Genomic DNA, 23608 nt, shown 5'->3' on the forward strand with positions numbered 1-23608 from the left:
GACACTTCTCATTAAATTATTATCGTCGGCGGCTCTGTGCACAGCCGTAAATAATTTAACACTCTAAGTGAAACAATTAAAGTCGCAGGTCTTCATCGGAGTTTTCAATATCAAGCTGCTTTAAAAGGGGCGTCATAGAGGTGAATTCGTTTCAAATGGGATCAAAGACAAGGGAGGAATAATTAGAAAGTGAGAAGCTGAAATATGCGCCACCAGACGGACCTCCCTTAGATGAGAACTCTATGGGTGGCTGTCTTTCGTGTTGAAAATCTATTCAGAATTCACTTTAAATTTTAATTTGAAATCACCATTGCTTGTATAAATATTCATTTTTCATAATTATCGCGGTTTCCAGAGGTATCTATTAGCCCCTCTCTCTTATAATACCCCAAATTAGCATGACTTAACATTCCGTTTCTTGGACGTACGCATTCTCGCCCCCAAAACGAGCAGCACTGGGAACGAGAATGGAACCTACTTCAAACATTGAGTGACGCGATTTACTGCGCATGCCTTATTGACGCACATGAAAGATAAATTGTAAGGCAATGGTACGTTTGTAAATAGTTTTCAGTCTTGGAGCTATTTTTATCCTTGTGAATGCTCTGAACTTTTTTTTGTATCATTGTTGGTCACCGATAATTCTCAGCGTTTCTTTTGACTGGTTTATCGGCTTTTTATCTAGATAAATAAAGTTAATTCCAGATACACACCTGTGTAAAGGATTGAATTGTTGAGATTGTAACCACTTCAGCGGGAAATGCTGTTCGGAATAGTCAGAATGGGGTGGATTAAATTCATTCGATTTTGATGATGTCGATGATTGTTGATCATCCGTCGCAACTTGCACTGAAAATGGCGGCCGCTTGAAGTACAGAGAAACAACTTGAAGTACAAGAAACAACGACGAACAACCACAGTTACGAGGCCCTAATACTGCACTGTTCACCTTTACTGAGCATCAATATTAGCGCGTCCTAAAAAGCGCACATTATGAACACAATTGTCTTCAGTTGTCTGCTTCTTTGAGAGGTCAGTGATCGTTCACTCAAACGAGAGTGATAGCCTGTCTCTTGCTAGTTTTCCCAGAAGGCCGGGTAAATAATTACTGGGAACTTGGACTTACTTAGTTCATTAATTGTAACCTCGAAAACAAGGCTTTCCGGAGGAACGTGTTCCTTCATCGTGAGAGTCATGTTCAGCTTTTTTTTTAACGTTGCATAGTAGTGTAGTTGTCTGGGTGTCCACAGAGTAGCCTGCGTAATGGCCGTTTCATTCTGATAGCGGGAGAAGCGCATTACTTCAGGCGCCTCTCTTACAGCGCTCTGAAAGGAGGCGAAAAAATGGCTTTCGCAATTATGGTGACTTATTCTCTATGTTCTTTCGCGACATTTGCGCGCAATCATGAATAGCTTCCGAAAATTTCCACATTTGTAACTTCAAGTGAATCGCCTTGCGCGTGCCGACCTGTTAGTGATAGCCACTGTTGCTATAATTAAATGACTTTTAAGCCACACTCAGAGAATGTCAACCTTAAAGTTTAAGTATATATACATCGAATGTAGGGGTAAAAGAGTCACGGTATATCGAGTCTCTACATACATACACATACATGATACACTTCATTTAATCTCAGAGTAGATAGACTTAGCAGATATCTCCGAGAAAAAGTAAAAATACAGGGTTAAAAATACTACATGGCTAAATAATTACGTCTTATGATATTATTATTATTATTATTATTATTATTATTATTATGTAATGATTATTTTAATTATAGAATATGATAACCTCTAGTACAAATTGCGCATAAACTTAGAATTGCGGACAAGCCGCTCGAAGTCATTATAAGAACTTACTGATCAGTTTCGAGGCAACATAACGAGAAGAATTTAGACCATAGGAAGTTGTAGACGTCTTGGGAAGAGATGGAATGTTACTGCCTCTTAAGGGCCTTAAAGAATACGAAACAGTGCGTAAAGAGAACATTTGTTTCGTGTATGCGGGATACCTGACTTTGATCACCAAGAAACCGAAAAATATATTGCAATAATTCAAACTAGACATACAGATCATAGTAGTAATATGACCATCTCGAATATTGCCGAGAGGGAAAGACAACCAGGAAAAAATACAGTGGTTTTACACTGTAACTGTGATTTGAAGGGGTACGTAAACTGTAATATCATGAATGTCTTGAGGAGGCATATGACTATTTTTTATGCTTTCTTCTTTTCCGCAAATATAAGACGTTCTTTACCAATGTTTTTTGCTTCTTCTCTTTCATACCTTCACTATCTTTGGGTATATTTAGGAATTCACAACGCGACCAGCTCCCATTTAGCCTCATAGCTCAGTTGCAGCTGGAAAAGCACTGCGGCATGGGTTCGAATGTCGTTCAAGCCTGAATTTTTATGCAGCTGCCTAAGTTGTATACATAACTGAACTGCGATAATCACTGTCTCCTGTCCTAAAAGGGTTTTGTTTTGTTACCGTGACCGCATTCGTTGTGTTTCAAGTCTTGACCCTTTTTACTAACCCATAAGTTCGGCTCCCTGTGGGTAAACTTGCACGGTACACCCTGGTAAGTTTGTTGTAGCGATCAAAGTAAGCTTTCACAGGGACGGGGAGGGGGAGGAGTTGGTCAGTTGGGCTGTAGCCCTACCACTTTTATTGCTGAGATTTATTTTCTAGGGCTCCAGATGGCGCGCAAATGCAAGATAAACAAAATGGCGAAACACTGACCTTAACGTTTGTTTGTATTGGTCAAATTTTTTTAGCTCTACCACATTAAAATGGTCTCCGCGGTCCCTGTTTAAGAGAAATTCTGTAATGAGACGTATGCGTTTTGGCATTACCGAGTGTAAAGAATAGCAGTTTGATCAGTGCTAGTTTTCTGTGCTCTGAAGAAGCAGTCTTGTGCCGAAACGTCGCTCTTTTATTTTTGACTTCTCATAGCGTAAGAATATTCAAGATTTCTCGAAGGCGTACTAGCTCAGATTAGTGCTAATACATGAGTTCTCTCTCTTCTGGGCTCATTTTCTCTTTATTTGCTGAATTACTACTCGCGAGAAGTTTTCAGTTTATGACCAGTTTCTTTATTTAGCTCAGTACAGTTATTATAATTAAATTCTTGTACCTAATCGTACCTTTTTGGTGCGTTTCGGCCGCCGTTCAGGCTTCGATTAGAAGAGTTTGGTCGCCAAAGTGTAGCAAAGAAAGGCACGATGAGGTATTTACTGTACTCAAATTCGGCCAAGTGACCATGATATCGTAGCTAGCCGTATCGTAGGATATCAGGACAGTGGACAGGGGTTCTCAGTGATTGGCCAATTGTGAATTTGGGGTCCGGTAATCCCAAATATTGCTACAGTACAAAAAAAGGTAAGGAGGCCAAAGTGCTGAAAGTGTAGAGCACCTGAGAGTTAACTTAGCTATGAGCTCTATAAATCTTGACCTAAAATTAGGCAAATAATCATAAGCGTATTTCTGTGTCCTTGGAGACGGTGCGATACTTGCTTGAGTGGACATCTGACAGCTTGTTTGGTAACCAAGAAGTGGGCAAAATTTCCGCTATAGTCGGATGGATGACATGGCATTTTTTTCATCTCCACTTGAACCAACCAAAACAAACTGGACCGCAAGGAATGCTTATCCGCTTGGCTGCTATGCACACCTGTGGTAACATGTGTAGTTTGTGCAACGATATAACGAAAAGACTTGCAGTTCAAGTCTGTAGAGTCTGTGTAGAAAATTCTAGACTAACTGAGAGCTGAGAAACGATAAGGGGCAAATTGGTGCACGTTCCCTGAGACGTTAAACCTCAAATGCTACGCCTCGTTGATACGCGTATCATTTTCCGTTATAGCAAATATCAATCTCGCGGCCACGATGTCGTTCGTCATCACATACACACACGCACACACACACTCTCTCTCTCTCTCTTCCGCGTGGTTTTTGTTGACTTCGTTTCCCCTCTATGGTGACCTTTGCTTGCCCGGGAAGACGTGAGTCATTGACAAACTAAACGTTAATCTCGGATTAAATTTTTTCAAACAGTTACTACGGCCATTTATTTATACCCAGTACACGGAAACGATTTTTGATCGAGTCGTGTAGCTAGGGAAAAAAGAACTCAGCATGACGATGCTTTGATTGGGTTGGCTCAAACAAGGTCACTTGTCGCGAGTGGATTTAACGTTGCACAAATATCAGCACGCTCTTGCGTGAAAATTACTTATTACGAAAGCAATTAACCAGATATTATTATCATGTTAATTAAGCATTCGTACGCTTGAACGAGCTCTTTGTGACGGAGGTAGAAAGTAATTTAACTTCGAAAACACAAGAGTATAAAACATTCCAAAACGCCTTAATCGCCCCTCATTCAGAAGCGCTCGAGCAACATGGACGGAGTCGATGAAGAACATTTGAAAAAATGCCGCTGGATTCGCGTCGACTGGCTCTGGTCGAAGATCGGACGGGTTAATGTGGGAATTTTCCTGAGGTTTAACCCAGTGGTCAGCTTGCTGTCGGCTGTCATAATATGGGGTTTTGTAGCTTGGTGTATGGCAGAGTCAGATGCTGCCAACGAAGAGATGGGCAGGTGGAAGATCTGGATCACGGAGAAGTTCACTTGGATGTACATCGGAACTCAGGATATCTGGGCTGTGATCATCCTCATGCTTTACTTTTCCAAGTACTCCAACATGAAGCTGGGAAGAGATGACGAGGAACCCGAGTTCAACGATGCCACCTACTTCACGATGTTGTTTGCGGCTGGCATTGGGATTGGCTTGTTTTACTTCGGAGTTGGTAAGTTAGTTGTTTAACATCACTCTTTATCTTGTCTCTTGTTATTTTGCATTTCTTTTCTTGTTTTTAGCAGTTCAAATAAAGTGCAAGTGGAGTAGTTTGAAATTTCGTCTTTTTTGGTGTTCGATTACTCGAACTTTCGAGATTTTCGATGAGCCCATTGCTCCGAAGACAACCGAAGCGAAGCACTTAAAAAATAATCATACACTTCACGAACGTCACAGGACCTATCATAAAGCGCGATCATGATTCCAGTCTTTTCTTGACAACGCTATGCATGGAAAGAGTTCCAATGGATTGGAAAAATGTCTTGATCGAAAAAACGAGAGCGCACGTTGACTGATTTTTTGAGGCTGCTTAAATATGTATACTCTAGAGAATACTATGCACTTGTAGACTGAATATCAAGAGCAATCCATCTTTGAAAAACTGTTATGTCATTGCTGGAAGATTCCACTCAAAGAAAATTCGAAAGAAGCTTTCTTCTGGCGAAGTGTCCACGCAGCGTCTTAAACACAATAAGAGATTACTTGGTACGGAAGACTGCTGGAAAAGTGAAAATAGCGTTAGAAGCGAGATACTCGACAATAATTATTATTTGCCATCAGTAATAAATTCCCCTGAGAACAAAATGCTTTGACAGCAGAAACTAACGACACAAAAGCGAAGACCGCCACAGGCTGTTTGCCCTTTTTACTAACGAGTGGCTCAAAACATAGCAATAAAGCGTATAGCGAAACATCTGATTCTGTAAATTGTATGTCCTGCCAGTGTTTAAATTCCTGTGCAAAGATGTAAACCAAAAATTGTGACAGCAAGACAGGAAGACTGGACAAAAAAAAACTGCTTCGTCATAATCCTTAACTTGGACAGATAATAAGTCGAATTTTCACATTAATTGACGCACAAAAGCTCCGTTATGTTTGATTGCGCAAAGCACCTTGTGTTGTTTTTCAACACGCAATGAAAAGTTCCTGCTTGTTGTGGTTTAATATTGATACCGTTTTTCTTGTGGTTATTTTAGAACAGATCATAGAAAATCAAGGAAAAAACTGACAACGGGTATTTCAAACAAATCAGAGTGCATACACTGCTATTTGTCGGAGTACAGAAAGTTGTTAGGCACGTAATATCCAGATTGCTAGACGTTTTTCAAGATTTCGTCAATAAAGGTGGTTACAGGTCATGGCATGCAGTCACGTCTTTTGACGGGAAAGTACTGCTCGTAAAATCTGTCAGTTAATATGTGTGACAGTGGGCAAACTGTAAGCACCAGGAGAATGCTGATTAATTGGACAACGATCATTTTTTACCACCCTCAATCATTTGCACGCTAAGTGTTCAGGTACCGGAAAGCTAAATCAATATTGACTCTTGCCTTATGCGTAATATTCGGTGCTAAGGGTGACTACCCGCTGCTGACAAAAATAGAACTAAAAATAGTTGAAATGCTTCCACAGCTAAGCCGCAGCAGGCCTGTATTTGCGTATGAATTCAGTTGTTTCACTGTCTATCTAGTTGTACGAAGCTAAAAGGATAATATTTTCACATCTGACAAAAGTTGCAATTTTGAATATTCACCCCCAAAACATGTTTTCACGTGTACCTCGTTGAAAAGCTGCTAGTCTCGGTTACAGTTTGCTTCGGACTTCATTCTATTTTACCACGTCAAGGACAAAGCTTTGTTTTGACGGTTGCGTGGTGATGTGATTGAATTAACTTTAGGGACAATTTGGTCATTGTTTGTTGTCCAAAGTAGACATAACTTTCGATTGTCATTTTATTTTTCAAAAGAAGTTGAACGTCGATGGATTTTACCGAACTATAACCACATAACTCCCGGGATATAACCCCCGGGATATAACCCCCGGGATATAACCCCCGGGATATAACCATCGATTTCTTATCTGCCCAAAACCTAAAACTGCAGGTGCTTTCAGCGCAGGACGTTTCGGGCGCTTCTAACACTTTTTTGTCTTACTCAGAGGCCAGCATGAAAGGAGGTTGTTTCTTAATATGCGAAAACACTACGATTTCATTTTTTTCTCAAGTCTCATATTGAAGGCTATTCTCAGTCAGGTGCAGAAGAACCGAGAGGCCTGGTGCGACAATAACGATAAAGTAATTACTTGAAATGTTCAACGCTTAACTCAGTTCTCTTCTGTAATCGAAGCAAGAAGACTCTTGTTAGTGAGTGCGATCAAAACACGAACGAATTAAACGATCAAGTACGTTCAATGCGAGAAGTAACTTCATTGCAAATTACAGTTAAATGTTCATTTCCCCCAACTTATTTGGGACAACGTCTCTCATGCACTCCCCCTTAGTGAAAAAAAAAAGACCCCTAGATTCATCAGTCACTGTGAAAGTTATTTTTGAACCCTGGATGGAATGATACAAAGAGTTCAGTAATCTCCATGCTCATTTCAGTGCTAACTATACTTGATTAATTGGAAACCTCAACAATAAGTCATCTGTCCTATAAATACTCATTCTCACTTTAGTTGTTTCCTCTTTAATTCTTTCAGCTGAGCCCATATTTCATTACGCTCCTGGAGAATATGGCAACCGTTACTATAACAGGTAGGTTTGAACGTGAATCAAAGGTTTCACAGAAAATCAAATCAGAGGAGGTCAAAGCTGGGCTTTTTTATTGCCTTTATCCTTAGGAATAATTACCTATCCATGTGCTGTGTAACTTCTCACTAGCTCAGAGCTTTTTCTTATTGGTATCATCGATCCCGCTGATCATCGTAGCTATATATTACCTTGTATTGGGCGAGCACCCAATTTCAGTTTTACCTAGTTGCAGCAAAACTAAAATTAATGGCTACTGAATAGTCATGTCTTTAGACACTGAAGAGATGAATGGTGTTTAAAAATAGACTGATTGGTAGTCAGGAGCTAACATTTAACAAATGGTAAACGCCTTAGGGTGTACTATTGAGTTATGGATGCACGCGGGAGGTTGCTAAGCACGAAAGAAGCGTAAGAGTCACACGAGGCGATAGCCGAGTGCGACTCTAGCTTCTTGAGTGCTTAGCAAACCTCCTAAGTGCATGCATAACTCAATAGTATACACGTTATGGCGTTTACCATTTGTTTTATAACATAACATTGAGACATTGGAACAACAGAAGTCCTTTTATTGAGTTACATCACAAAAAAAATGTTCGTGTAGTCTTACATGACAAGAGAAAACAAGCGCGCGAAAATTCATTCATGACAACCGACTGTACACCAGTAACTCGATAAAGTTTCATCTTCACACAACTGTGAAGACAGTTTCGCATTTCTGGGGGAAGGACGTCGGTCATTACTTTGGAAACAATGTCTGTCAAGAGGTTTGCTTTGTAAACATTAGCACACACGTCAGCAGCGTACACCCATGGGCAAATAGTAGACGCTAAATTAACCGATCAGAGCGCGCGCTTTGCTTTGGTTATGTTATAATGTAAGGTGTTGGTCTGACACTGACTATTTTTTTGATGTTTTGTTCAAGACGTTTTGGCTGGTGCTTGAGCCTTCATCAGTTGAAAAACTAACGTTAGTACGCGTGATTAAAAAAACAGCACGTCGAAAGTGCGCTGAGGAAAATTCCGCGTGAAGTTTCAAGAAAACGTAGCGCGAGACTTACGCGCGTGCCAAAGACTTGGACACGAGGCTAACTTTCACGAGCGACTCTTTTTGGAAGCTTGGATGTCAATAAAGGATGCGCAGTCTGGAAATGACCACATGCATTGCATCCCAGAAGTCCACTAGTCTTTGGCACGCGCATAAGTCTCGCGCTATGTTTTCTTGAAACTTTACGCGGAATTTTCCTCAGCGCACTTTCGACGTTCTGTTTTTTGATCACGCGTACTAACGTTAGTTTTTCAACTGATGAAGGCTCAAGCACCAGCCGAAACGTCTTGAACAAAACATCAAAAAAAACTGTCAGTGTCAGACCACTATCTTACAAGAGATGAATAGTGTTGTTGACTAGATAATTTTACTTTGTTTTAAGGTACACAGACAACCAACTGGCTCAAGATGCCATGAACCTGACCTTCTTTCACTGGGGTGTCCATGGATGGATCGTGTACGTAGTTGTTGGACTTCTATTGGCTTTCGTGTGTTACAGGCAAGGCCTTCCCATGACTGTCCGCTCCTGTTTTTACCCGCTGATTGGAGACAAGATCTACGGGTGGATGGGCGATGTCATCGACATCCTTTCCGTCGTGGGTACCATGTTTGGCGTGTGCACAAGTCTGGGGTTGGGTGCCATACAGCTCAACACTGGTATCCATCGCCTGAACAAAGACATCGAAATCTCGACCACCAATCAGATCATAATCATTTGGTGCGTCACCGCGTGTGCCACGGTGTCCGTCATCACTGGGCTGAAGCTTGGAATAAGACGACTAAGTGAGATCTGCTTTTCCATCGGTATGCTTCTCATGCTTGTTGTCTTCTTCTATGATGACACCTGGTACCTTTTGAACCTGTACGTGCAGAGCACGGGCTACTACCTGCAGTGGATCATACAGCTGGGCTTCCACACCGATGCATTCGCACAGATGGGCAATTCTCAGGATAACAAGGAAGTTGTCAACTGGATGAACGACTGGACTATTTTCTACTGGGGATGGTGGATCGCCTGGAGTCCTTTCGTGGGAATGTTCATTGCAAAAATCTCCAGAGGTCGTACCATCAAGCAGTTCATCAATGGAACCATGACAGCGCCAATCGTGTACTCGTTCATGTGGCTGACAATCTTCGGCGGAGCCGGAATCAGAATGGAACGTCTAGCATTTCATGCCAACGTCACCTGTGATTCTCCTCTTGGAGGGGGGACGTCCACCGAAGGCTTCAATAAATTGTACCGTCTGTCCTGTCGCTCAAAGGATGACATGTGGTTTGATGTAGTTGAGCAATATGGTGACATTGGCGTAGTTCTGTCCGTGGTCTCTCTGGCTGGCATTATCCTGTACTTCGTGACGAGTTCTGACAGCGGGTCTCTGGTCATCGACTGCCTATCTGCAAATGGTGATCCTGATCCTCCAATCCTTCAACGTGTCTTCTGGGCTCTAACTGAGGGCGCTACAGCCACAGCTCTGTTGTTCGCTGGTGGTCCAAGGGCTCTGACGGCTCTGCAGACCGTTTCCATAGCAGCTGGCGTCCCTTACACCATACTGCTGTGTTTCATGTGTATAGCATTATGGCGTGCCGTCCATATCGAGGCTGGAGTCCTTAATCCCAATGGCCCGGCATTTACTGTCGACCTTCTGGAGGTGTTCACCAATCCCACCGTCAAATCCCTCAGCAAAGTCGCCATCGCCTTATTTTGCCCGTGGTATCCCATGGGGATTGCTGCTTGGAGGCTCAACGGTGGCAAGGGGAATATCATAACCTACTATTTGTCTCTTGCCGTTCCTTTCTACCTGTGGGTCATCGGCATGGCCTTAGAACCAGCCGTAGAGGGGTTAAGCTACCTTGCCTGGGCAGTGCTGTTTGCGTTTTTCGCATATGGCACCGCGGTCCGAATCGGCATTCGCGAGAAATTTGGAATCAACGGTAACATGGTGGAGGACTTCTTTGCAGTGATGCTGCTGTACCCGTTCGCCGCCTACCAAATGGATCACCACATGGCCAATCCACCCCATCTACCCATCGACGAAAACGGCCACACTGACAAATATGATGGAAAGGGCATGGCATACCAGAACGAAGCCGCCGACTTCCCGCTTGAGAAAGTGGACACTGCGTTTTAAATATTAAACGTATTTGTTTTTCTTTCACATGCTCTTTGAAGAGCATCGATTGATTTTTTTAGTTTTGAACTTAGCTTTACATTTTAAGAACTAATTTTATAATGGCTCATATTTATATGTAAGGTTTTTTATTCAAGCCAGTTAACTTTTGTTATTTATCTTGAAAACAAAAAATGTAGTTAATTGTTGAAAGGAAATTTTTAGCGTGGAAAAGGAAAGGGAAAAGTGAACAGTTCAAGAGATAACAGCTAACAGGCTAAAATGAAGCAAAATTGTCCTCTTTTGTACAGCAAAGAATTATTTTTGGCCGGTAAGCGACTGCATATGTGAGCTATTTGTTATGGTCGTGTGCATATCGTGTGGAAGGTCTTGTAAATTTACTAGAATAACTGAATGATGGAACAGTTTACGTAAATTTAAGAAACGTTTTCCCTTCCGCTTAAACAATTCAGACAACGAGAAATGTAACCATACATAATAACCCTGTATACCTAGCCTTGTGCAATAGACCCATGTTTTACTGCAATATAATGCATTCATTAGTTTTGCTTTTACGTCTTTTGTAAAAATCAATGGTCAATAAACTAGCATCTTTTCTTTGACATCAATACGTTTTTAGAGCAGTGTTGTTGGTTGGGTTTCGAAAGTTTCCAGCAACTGTTAGGGTGTTAGCATTATGACTGAAAGATCGTGTTTGCACTGTGATTATATTGGCTCCGCGGGATCCCTTCTTTTCAATGATAGCAGTAAGTTTTCTTGACAGTAGTAGCCTGGCGAATTAAGGAAAATGGCTAGTGAGCTCGACTTGTTTGTGGAGCGATAAAATTTGTTCCAAATGTCCTCCCAAGTCAGAACAAACATGTTTACTGTTTTCTCCGAAAAAACTAGCAACGTATTTAATGTCTATATCAGTAAACAGAATTGAGCAAATCATTTGAACTGAAAAGTTCAAGTTACCTGAAGTGTCTGAAGTAATCTTTAGGCAATGGTCCCACTGCAATCTCTGTTTCGCCGACATTTCTTTCCTGGGCAAAAAGTGAAGAAATTTGTAACTTTTACATGTATTTGGAATTGATTTTTTCCTATAACACTTGTTTCCTAATCTTATATCCTTTTATTTGTGAAGCTACTCTCATTTTGAAAATGTTCAGTTCACTGATTAGTTTTAAACTGACCCTCTTTGAAACATTTTCTGATTAAATTGTGAACAGTAAAATCTTTCTGCGCGTTAACCTCGGCAGAAAATCATTTTTATAGCAAACGGACCGGCAGACCTAATAGTAAATGTTTGGAGTGAGTCATTACCAAAATTAGGCAGCAAAAGTTCATATTTGCGCACATTCATAATTTAATCTGTGTACATCTATATTTGTTATTTGCCGGCTGGGAGTTCCGAAGAGTGAAAAACTGACCGAGGTCTTGAAAATGCTGCCTGAACCCGGAGGCCCGGGTCGGCATTTTCAAGCCCGAGGTCACAGTTTTCCACTATATACGGACCGACCGTAAGCCGGCAAATAACATACTACGATTATCAGTTGAGTAAGGCGGGACGAAAGTTTGGTCACCAAGTGTTAACGTAAAATCGTGTTGTTGTCACGGGCAACTTACCTCGTTTCCGTTGGTAACAATATCAACAGCCGTTGGTCGCCTCTCGCGTCGCCTACAATTTCGCGCCCTTTGCTGTCAATTGACGTCAAAGGCCGACAAGTTGCCAATGGATACGGAGCCAGTTGCTCGTGACAACAACACGATTTTTACGTTAAAACGTGGTGACCAAACTTTCGTCCGCCTTACTCAACTGATAATCGTAGTATTTATTAAGTGGGTTTGCTTACGCAACTTTGTCATTGAATTGGCTTACGTGCCGTCTACAAACCATCGCAAAAACTCTAATGAGCGAACGAGCGAGTAACTCAGATAATAGACAAAGAAAGATGTATTAAAGAACAGATTTATTCCAAACTACTTTATGTGTTGCATCTAGTTCACCAGTTAAGTTCTCCAAAATTGTTTTCCCGGTGTGGAATTTCGTGCAAAGTTTGAAGCTGTACTAAAAAAAAAACAATTTTTATATCAGTCGTTGCGAATCACTCGAAATCGGACTTTTTCACCGTAAATTGCTTAGCAGGAAGAAAGCGAGGAAATTCATTAAGTGTATTCCACAGAAATTCTCTTAAATACAGCAGCGATAAGAGAGCTAAACTGGACTGCAATTGACTTTTTTTTGCTTAAAATTGTGCGGCGAGAGAAACACAGGATTACGCGCCATCACAGCGCCGAACTACAAACAACCAAACAAATTCTCACAACTTCAAAACACTCAGCTGAATTTACTTACAATGACTTTCCTTGCCATTAAAAAGTGAATAGAGATAATCTTGCGTTGATTAATCGTCGATGGAAGCGTAAAAAGGGCAAAGATTGATCATAACCACTAGTTCACTCACGACGATTTCACGCGCGCTGTTTCCTGCCGTTAACGTGACCGTGGTCAGAGATAGGAAAATCCGCACCGCGCTAAGAACCAATCAGATTGCAGGATTCGTTACCGTACCCTTTTGGGAAAAAATAAGGAAAAATATCTGAAATTAGTATATACCACACAAGTGAATAGTGCTTTTCGCGCGCTCTGATTGGTTAACTCGGAGGTGATTAGCAAGGACTATTCACTTCCGAGCAGCAGGCGCGGGAGGTTTTAAAATTTCCGACCGCTTGTCACACATAAAATAACGTTTTGGTCCACTAATTATTCAGCTTGGGTGGTATATACTAAAACAATTATTTACCTCAGTGTCGGTGAAAGTGATGGATATTTACCTCCACTTCGGTGAATAATTGTTAATTATTACCCCGTAAAGCCATAATGGATCACAGAAGAATCGGGTAGAACCGACTAAGAGAAATGGCCACACATGAAAGTACGACCAAACTCTTGGAAAATAGTATCACTTTAAGTTTTTTCTATCACTTATTTCTCAGTGAAAAACAAATACAGAAGATCTCTGTGAAAAGTTGTTGCACAAGGAGTGAGTAGCCTGCTTGGCAACTGCTAGCTACAGACATTTAGCGTAAAATGTTCCGAGAAGAACTGAAAAGCTACGAATTTCTCTTAACACTGTATACTGAGAAAAGTACCCTTGTGTAAAGTTCGTACCTCAGGTAAGGAAGACTCTTCACTTTGAACGAAGCACGTGCTCATAAGGTCTGCTTGATATAAAGTTCTTGTCGCAGCTGTCTGTGTTCCATAACACCTCCAAACGAAGGGAAAATCCAAAATGAAGCTTGAAACGTTGTTGCACTGCAGTGGGCGAAGGCAAACGAAGCTCGACATTTGGTACGAAGGTGATAAACGTTTGCCCAAAGAACGCAACGAAATAAACGCTCTGTCACATAGCATAATTTGAAATTTAAATTTGTGAACGTTTGCGACTACGCCGTGGTGTGGGGAAGCGGGGCGGGGGTGTGGGTGGGGGTGGGGAGGGGGGAAGGGATCTTAGAGAGAAAAAAAAGGACTTGAAGACCAATTTGGCTTTGGATAGTACAATCACTAGAGGGGCCGATTCTCGGAGTTTACATCCCGTGCATCACTTAGCCAGGTAGTGAGGGCTTGAAGGTTGGGAATTTTCACGCATTGAAACATAAATAATTATGTTTATGCTCGCAGGAAATCAAGTCTGGAGTCAAGGAGGAATCGCCTTGTACATTACATATACAAAAAATACAGCTGGACAATAGAAATGGGATGTGTGTTAACGAAATTAGGGATGGACCTGGATGGTAGAATGCACTTGCTCGATTTTTTCCCAAGGCTCCCCTTGCACGATGTTTTTTTTTCAGCAGTGTTTGCTGTGCCGGAATTTTTGTTTGGGAATTGCCCACTTCCCCCCCCCCCCCCCCCCACCTCAAAAAAATAATGGTCCGTCCCTAAAACAAATTTGATTACTTCTCCAGGCAAGAAGGTAATATTGACCTCTTGAGTCCAATGTTATTGTACATTTTTTTAACGCAAATCACGTAACGAACGTCTCTCTGAGAAACGTGTAATCTAGCGGAGCAGAGTTAAACGTTCTTCAAACAGAAGTTTCAAAAGCCTGACCCGCCCGGTTTTTAGCTTCATGGGCATTCTTCTTACTTACTTCTAATCTCTCATCGAATTATGAGAGACCGAACATTAGAGATTTCGCGAGATCACGTAACGCTTGCTAGTGAGCACGACGACCAGTAACAGTAGAGAATGGAAAAGCACAAATTAAAATTCCTATGCAGCATTTGCAAGAGTGCCTCAAAAATGGCCGCCTAAAGGTTGAGAGGGACTTGTTAACAGTAACAACAACTTTTCATGATCCCCGTTGAGTGAAACATCACAAAGATTAGGCAACAATGTCAAAAGGTAAAGATCACGTGACTTTCTTTTACAAACATACTTGAATGTATAGCACAATTTACATCATGTCACAAGAATATATCATCTTTATATAAAACCGACATACTACAATGAGATGTTTGCTTCTGTGGAAAGAACTCAAACAAATACTTCAGTAGCCAAGAGGAAATGCAGATCCAATGCCGGTTTGTCTCCTGTATTTCGAATGTCAACATTTATAGCCAAACAACAACAAATACATTAATCAGATCTGTATGAAGGTAAAATTACAAAGTCTTGTGTAAAACACATGCCATACAAGACAACAACGAGAGAAAATGACAATAATGAGTTCAAAGAGGTGAAGATGCATCTTTCGTCAACCTGTGAAGTCTGCACAGGTGCCAATTACACTCTTCACCCAAGCTCCAACTGACAGCTTGGTCTTCACTTAAGAGAACCTGACAAGAGGCATCTCAGTTCAGTTGAAATCCAGCTTTGCACCCTCTGTTTTTGTCCTATTCCACACCATTTTTTTCTCCTTCTTCAACAACAGAGGGATCTTCTTCCATGGAAATTTCACTTTCACCACCATTGAGGGACTGTGAAAGTAATAACACCAGTCAGCGATGGGAGTCAAGTGGCAATACCAGCTAGCCCATGGCTAGAGAAACTTAAGAAAAACTTTTGAGCCCTGCCCAGGCCTGGGACTGGAAAATGTCACGTCTATGATTTAGAAAAAGTTGGCAGGCATAATGCATGTACTCTTTGCATATCTTGTTTTAAGAAAAAGGGAGACACTTCAAGTCAAGCATGCAGGAAGTCAAGGCCGCACAACTCACTGCATGTACATCACACTCACATTATGTTTAACTTATTACCTTAATAAGCTGCTCCTGGCGTTCATCAGCAACAGCGTCCATTTTCTCAGCTTTGGCATGTGCTACAGCTTGAGCAATGGCAGCTTCCTTCTCCACTCTTGCATCATTTAACGTGCGAGATAACTGCATCAGAGAGTTCATGCGAGCTTGTGCCAAGGCCTATGAAGACATACAAGCAAAGAACAATCAATGTGTCACACATCTTGCAATCAGGTATACATATTAGTAGTGGCTGTGTATCTACAACTACTAGCTGTGTATCTACAACTTACTACTAATACAAATTTAGAAACCAATAGAAATGAATTTCAACTTTTAATTTCTTGAACAAATTGTTGAGTAACACAAGCATACATGTGCATGCACTTTTAAAACTTGAAAAACTGCAAGAGAAGTGGTTGAAACGAATGACATGCAGTTGATTTCTGTTAGAGCAAGTAAGCAACTTGTTTAACACGGGTGTTTAATTTACACACGTCACCAAACAACCAACAACTGTGATAAGCACCATACAAACAAACAAACAAAGAAAAGAACTGTTTGTCTGGGAACAATGATCTGCAAAAATACAAGAAATGTTTCCTGCTTACTAACCTCCTTCTTCTCAGCCTCTGCCTGTAGTTTAACTTGAGTTATGGCTGCATCCTTAGCAGCCTCTGCCTGCAGCTTGGCATGTTCTATCATTCCCTTCAACTGCTGAGCTGTATTCAACAAAGAGTTCGCCATCTACAGGTAAAAGGACAAAATCAACGTGTGGTCAGAATTAAAAGTGTGATACAGTTTATGAACCTCTGCATAAAAGTATAACAACAACTTACCTGTACAGGTCTAGATAAGTACATCTTCATACATTATGTTTTCTTTGACAATTGTTTCTACTGACTATTGATAGGGATATGTAATTGTATCCATTGTGAAAATTAATGCTCTGTAGTACAAGGCAACAAGGGCATTCTTGCTAAAAGCATCTTGGAAAATTCAAATGCAAACTACAATAAATACATGCATTTTGGAGTGTACAGATATGGGTACCGCACATTTCTAGAGAGCTGGGTACGCTGACTATGCAGTAAGAATTCACCTCTTCAATATGCCACCAGTGTCTCCTCTGATCTACCATAGGATCGCCGGTTGTGAGTGGCGTGACAGGTAGTGTCACTGTGATGGTCTGACCCTCAGGTCTGGCAGCTTGCGACATTACAGGGGGGCATGGACTCATCATGGGTGTGAGAGGAGTGGCAGGAGTATGAGGTGGCACTGCACTTGTCACACAGCTAGACACTGTTACGAGACCACTTGACAAATCTGAAAAAAAGAGTTCGATGATTAGTCAACTGGTAGGAAGGCTGCTGCAGCACACTAAACAAGAATGATGTCGTCTCAAGATTATGTGTACAGAAGTCAAATGCTGTAGGTACATGTTACAAGAGAGAGAGAGAGAGAGAGAGAGAGAGAGAGAGAGAGAGAGAGAGAGAGAGAGAGACCACCCAAGAGTTTACTTTGGTAGCAGCCCAGAACGTTTCCTTTTCGGTATACAATCAAGTGTACCATCCATCAAATCAATATGACACAGTTGTATATATGCTGTTTTGTTTTCTTATAGGTGGCCTTTACATTGTAATAGATGAAAGACAAGTCTTGAATTTCTATAAATTTAGTTGTACTTTTCCTGTTTAACCTTTATACATGTACTTGTAATTGCTCTTTACCTATTATCGTTACAAACCTTTCACATGGAAATTTATAACAGGAAAGCAAGTTATGAAGAAAAATGAAAGGAAAATGCCAGAAAATTGTAATGGAAGTGCAGCAAAATAATATTTGTGTAATCAATGAGTAATCGATGGGTGCCCAATACGTAATTGATGAGTAATCAATACCATCTGTTTCAATGAATAATCAATGACATCGATAACATTTGAAGGTTACTTTTGGGGGCACATCAAAAAGAGAGCATAAATTAACAACACAGCATTCTACATGGACCAAATAAAATCGTAATTCTCATCTTGTTACCTCCAGTGTCCATAACTGTTCCTTCATCATTAGTAGCAAAAGCACCTGATGCAGAGTCAACACTGACAACAGAGAATAAATTTTTGCCTCTTAAGTTCTAATTCACAGTGGCAAGAAGGAAAATGCTGGCCATGCAATAGCCATATCATGAACTACAGTTGTATAGCACTACAGCAAAATTTCTACAATTATATACACAGTGTTTCAGCCAGAAAATTTTACTTAAGGGCCAAAGTGGCCCCTGAAGACCTGTTTTAGGGGCCAATTTTTTAGGAAAGGGTACCATGGAAAGCATCAGGGTACCATGGAAAATAAAGCAGTTTATTAGGATCTATGATAAAATTTAATAGTAAGTGCTTTTTGAAGTGCTTCTACTCAATAAAGTTTCTATTGAATCAGGATCCGTGCATTACAAGAGAACAATCCTTAAGCATACATGACGTAGTCAATGATCAAGGGTTTGCAATGTATTATATGGCGATTTCAAACACGGTCAGCCATTTGGAAGTTTTTCGATGTGACAGAATCAATACAGCAAAACAAAAGGATGGATCGACTTCTTTTCTTATGTTGAATGTTTTAGAAGCAAAGATCTTTCAATATGATTTTCTAGAAGGACATAATGTGTGACAAAATAACCGTTATTGATCATCAACACAGACAAATGTAGTCGCCATTATGGCGACTAAACCAGAATTTTTGGTTGCCAAGAATGAAATGTTGGTTGCATTGGCGACTGTATTGGTTGCATTTTCGAGCCCTGGACTATGATTTTTAAAATACTATGCCTGACTGTTAAGCCTGCAGTCTTGTCAAAGGAAAGGGCCAATTTCATTTTGGCCCTTTTTTCTTTTTTCTGGGGGCCATCTCTAATTGCAACACAGGATTCCCGCAATGGCGCGGTCTGGCAGAAACACTGTACATAGACATAGTATATGTACACTGATATTTAGCTTGTCTGCTGAACAGACTTACAGCTACATGTACACCAAGCTCATGCTTGTATTGTAGAACCAGTCTTACCTTACAGACCGCATCATAAACCCATGTGCTACGATGAATAGAAATAAAAAAAAGAAAATCATTTGTTGCAATAGATAGTACATGTACGTGTAAATCCTATTTAGATATAACTGTTTGATTAACCTACACTACACTTGTATAATTAATTACTACTGTATAATCAAAATTTTATAATATTTAAAATGATTAAACCATGAATCAACAAAAAAAAATCTTACACTACATGTACAAAAGAGTTCTCAAAAATATCTCACATACCCTCACGCCTGGAATTCTCAGAGCTGAGGGACAAACTCTTCTTGAGAATTGGTGACCCAGAAGTTGATGACTCACGCTTACGGCGTTTGTAGGGGACAAACAACCTGATTGGACCAGCCTACGAAAGCAATGGCTAGGATTTTAAAAACCATAACTTAATACATACATGAACATGTACAGCTCTATATGCATAGAATGTGTGCTTTTACTGCCTGACTGAAAGGGAGACTAACTCAGACACAATTTCTATTTTTTTTATGTCAAGTATGTATGTTGATTGCAACTCTTTCATGTTCTCACATTAACAAACTTTCAGTTATCTTCAATAGTTTGATGGTGATTCACAAAAAAAAGGTTTAAAGGCATTGCCAAAGAACCGCTTTAAATATTAAGAATGATTACTAAATGTTTAAGAAATATATATTTTTCATACCAGTGTGTCATCATCACAGCAAGTTGCACATGTGCATGAAATAGCATGAGGGGTCAGAACTCCATCCTCTATCAGGGACTGAAGAGTACGCCCACCATAGCGGATGCTGCGCTTCCAGTCCTTTGAAGATGCCCTTCCACAGCGAGCTTCAAATTCTGATGGAGTCATCCACTGGTCTTGATACTACGAGGGGAATAAAATAATTGACATGTAAAATAATCGTGCAATTTCACTCATCTAATAGAGCCACAAAGGATGAAGTGTCAAAGTAACAATTTCCAAATTCAATTCAGTCAGAAAACAGTAGAAGAATAGCCACACAATGGAGGTGCCACTGATAATTCCCATTATATACAGTGACACCTGTATTACAGTAAGCTGACCCCATATTAGGCAGACACCCTCTATTAAGTGGACACCAGCTTGAGTCCCTAAATTTTCTTCCCACATTTACTGTAAAATTAACCTGCATTTGACGGACACCTCTGTTAAGCAGACACAGATGCCAATATTATGCCATTTTGTTGCACAAAACCTGTAATAAGCAGACACTTCGAAGACTTTTTACTTCTAGAGCTCAGCTCAGACTCTGTTAACATTGTTCAGCGATGTCAATTTAAAGCTAAGTAGAATATTCAAATATTGAGGTCTAAGAACTTGGCAACAATGAAATGCAGTTATCTATAACCATATTAAATTAGAACCTGTTTTCAGTGGGTACCCTGTACTAAGCAGACACTAGTGCATGTCCCAAGGGTGTCCGCTTAACACCGGTTTCACTGTTAAGTATTTTATTTATTTCGATCTTTGTAGACAATCCCTCCCAAGGTCCTGTTTTTCCTCAGGGGTTGCAAATGGCCACGCATATGTTACGAATCATGGTCCTCAGATTTCATGTAAGCTAAACATTCATCAGCATCAGCCCAGCAATTCCCAAGTCGCAGCTCAATCTGAGCTCCCTTCATAAGTCAGGGAGTCTTTACTGAAGTCATGCATAACCCCGTTACTACCCTGTTTATACCCCTGAGCTGGGAGAGGGAATAATAAATCATTAAAAAATAACAATATAAGCAATATCCTCAAACACAGTGAAAAAAAAAAATCCTTTTTGGGGTAGATAAAAAAAAAATAATAATAATAAAAAAATAAATAAATACAAAAAATCACGAATCGATGTGCACAGAGAAACGTGACTCTAAGGGGTTACCGGCACGGCGTTGGGGGCAAAATACCATAACATCTGAAAATATAGGATAAAAATCTCAAGCCAAACAACAAGTCGTTATATGCCAAGTCTATGCTGCAACATTGCGAGTTAAGTATTAATAACATCACTGTGCATGCACTGAACTTGACGGAGTAAGCTCAAGTTAAGCTTAATTCGTTTTGCCATTGTTTACACAACACAACGTGAAAGTACAAGACACAAGCTTACGTCTCTGAGCAAAAAACTCAGAACAAGAAGAAAGTGTTAAACTAATTTCTTACCTTGATGCACTTCCCACGACCACCTGATCCAAGTTTGGTTTTGAATAACTCCGCCGTTTCGTTTCTGCAGCGCACGATAAGTACATCTGCACTGAGCGCTGCATCCCATGGCGATTTGCCTTGCGTTTCGTACTTCTGACGAGCCAAAGGTGAACCTTCGTCGACTTGTTGATTTCCAGTAGACATTTCATCTTGTTCCGCTTGTTGTATAGTGGTAATACCTTGTGAATCTTGTAAATTTGGACTGGATGATCTGGTGGAATGCGCCGGACTGTCTGCGATGACTTCTTGGATAGGTTGTAGGCTGGTCTGAGAGGGTTGGATGTGCGATGCCGTCGGAGCGGGAGTAGCGAAACTGATACTAACATTCCCGTTCGTGACTTTTACCACTTGTACTTCACACTGTGGATGCCCACCAACATTCGTGCTCGAACCCTCTTCGCCAGCATGGAAGACAGCAGTGGTGGAAGTTTCGTGTTCAGTCGGGATATGCTCGGCGATTGCGATCTGCTCGCTTACTTCAGATAACGAAGGCACTACCGATAATCCTTCGCCTGTCCTCGGAACGCCAACGTTGTCGTCCATTGTTTTGCGTTGCGGGAGCGATGCCAGTCAATATTTTGTGACAAAAAAGCTTTGGTTACCTCAAAGGAATATCAAAATACCTCGCTAAATTTCTAGTTTAATTGAAAATGCCGAAATTCAGGCTTTTCAAGTGGAATTTAGCGGTATTTTGATCTCGGTTAGGTAACTTCGTTCTCAGCGCGTCTGCTGGGGGTCTTTTGTATTCGTGGCCGACGAAAACGTGACTCGTTCCCAGCCCATCGGCACTAATAAAGTTAAAGTGGCTCTGACCAATTGATTCTCAATTTGCGTAAAAGAGTGTTGTGTGTTTTTTATCTTCATTTGTCGTCCACCATCATGATCTTTAACCTTAAATATGCTAAACATATCGAGTTGCCCACGAAATTGAAAATGAAGCGCTTGCAGATAAAAGTCTTTCCTGAATAGCTACCCTTAGGAAAGTGTTTTAATCACAAATGCACAGGTACAAGCATTTCGATATATTTTACAAAGTTTAAGCATGCAAGAAGGTTTTGCTATTTCAATTAACCCGCTTGTGCTGCTCTTGAGCAAGTTTTTTCATAAACTAGAAAACTCATTTCGTAATAGTCAAGCAGATTACATATTGAGGCGTCGCTCACGTTTCAGTATAATTAACAATTATTCCATGAGCGCGCGTTGGATATGAGATGGTAAATAGCCAACTCGGCCCTACGGGTCTCGTTGGCTATAACCAATCTCATATCCAACAAGCGCGAATGGAATAATTGTTTTATTAAATTCGGTGCGTTTGTATACTTGGAAATTATAGCTTAATTTTATTGGATTTTAATTTTACAAAGCGACCGGAAGTCGATGTGGCAAAAACAACAACAAGTGGGAAATCACATGACATGCGCGCCGTTTGTAAAATTAGTTGAATGAAAAATTTGAAAGCGAAGCAAGCGAATATGCTGAGTGAAATTACAATCAAGCAGAATTCAAGGAACGTCTATCAAATGAAGGAAATATATCCATGGTCAGAAAGTTTGAAAAGCGTTCAAGTTCGTGTCATGGAGAAGAGCCGAATAATTGTGCACTTGCACATTGCCGTTGTAATAATGCTGCGGAAAACTTTGATCGCCCTGTGACAAAGACGTTGAGCCAAAATTATTCTCGACAAGTCCTCTTTCAGGATTCCCTTGCTTTGAAAACCTTGGCATTTCGAGCTGTATGTGTGGAGCTCATTGTTGGCCAGATTCAGAGTCAGGGACAGAAACTATCTTACCGTCAGATTCATTTTCAGAATCTCCGAGGCCACCCTGATGGTTTTTCGTGGCTGGTAAAGAACCGGGCTTACTTTGGTTCAGTTCAAAACACTCAACTCCTTGAGGAGTGTTTTGCAAGGACAGAATTGTTGGCGCTAGCTGTCGTTGATTCTCCCGTCCTCGTCGGCCAAAAAAGAGAGCGAGATAAAACTCGGGTCGTCCTGTATTAATTATTTATCTATTAATTGTAGTTATTTTATGTATCTTATTAGTACACGACCCCACAAGCTTGTTAGCTTTGACGTCTTTTATCGTGTATAAATAAAGGTTGTATGTATGTATGTATGTCCTCTGTAGCTATGCGGGATTTTTGCTCTCGGCCGATCCGAGCTCGCTTTAGTCGAACAGTTTCCTCATCTGCTAATTGGAAATTGGTTTCTTATGGACTACGTCGGCAATGATGCCTGTTTTCTTGAGGCCTTTTACAAATACTCTAATAATTTATTTGCCTGGTCAGAGAAAATGGAAAACGGTTTGTTGTGCGGCGGCGTGCGAAGGAAATGATCAATGGCGGTTCTAATGGATTTCGCAATACGTGCCATCTTTCTTCCTCGCAGACGTGTAAAAACACTTCAAACAAACATTCAGTTCTTCCTTTGACATTTCTTATATCGTTTTCGAAATTTGGTGCCACCAGGACTAGCAAGCCATTTTGTTAAGGTAAACATTGTTTTTGTTACATAATCTTCATGAATGCGTAAAATCTC

The 23608-nt window shown here is 40.7% G+C and overlaps 2 protein-coding genes across 2 annotated transcripts; one reads left to right on the forward strand and one right to left on the reverse strand.

Moving 5' to 3' along the window:
- Window positions 1-4108: 4108 nt before the first annotated feature.
- On the forward strand, window positions 4109-11176 carry LOC110066224 (uncharacterized). The gene is made up of 3 exons (XM_089295902.1): window positions 4109-4815; window positions 7344-7398; window positions 8822-11176. Exons 1-3 carry the CDS (start codon window positions 4407-4409, stop codon window positions 10566-10568), a joined length of 2211 nt encoding a protein of 736 aa, XP_089152028.1. The 5' UTR covers window positions 4109-4406; the 3' UTR covers window positions 10569-11176.
- Window positions 11177-14951: 3775 nt separating this feature from the next.
- LOC110066215 (deformed epidermal autoregulatory factor 1 homolog) lies at window positions 14952-21822 on the reverse strand. The gene is made up of 9 exons (XM_020773425.2): window positions 21031-21822; window positions 19543-19725; window positions 19110-19227; window positions 18852-18879; window positions 17829-17890; window positions 16894-17117; window positions 16407-16538; window positions 15813-15971; window positions 14952-15533 (listed from the first exon to the last, which is right to left on the reverse strand). The coding sequence occupies exons 1-9, from the start codon at window positions 21613-21615 to the stop codon at window positions 15450-15452; spliced, it is 1575 nt and encodes a 524-aa protein (XP_020629084.2). The 5' UTR covers window positions 21616-21822; the 3' UTR covers window positions 14952-15449.
- Window positions 21823-23608: the final 1786 nt, after the last annotated feature.

The sequence above is a fragment of the Orbicella faveolata genome, unplaced genomic scaffold (genome assembly GCF_042242905.1).
Source record: "Orbicella faveolata isolate gen_17 unplaced genomic scaffold, um_ofav_v1 contig_1, whole genome shotgun sequence".
NCBI classification, from domain to species: Eukaryota; Metazoa; Cnidaria; class Anthozoa; order Scleractinia; family Merulinidae; genus Orbicella; species Orbicella faveolata.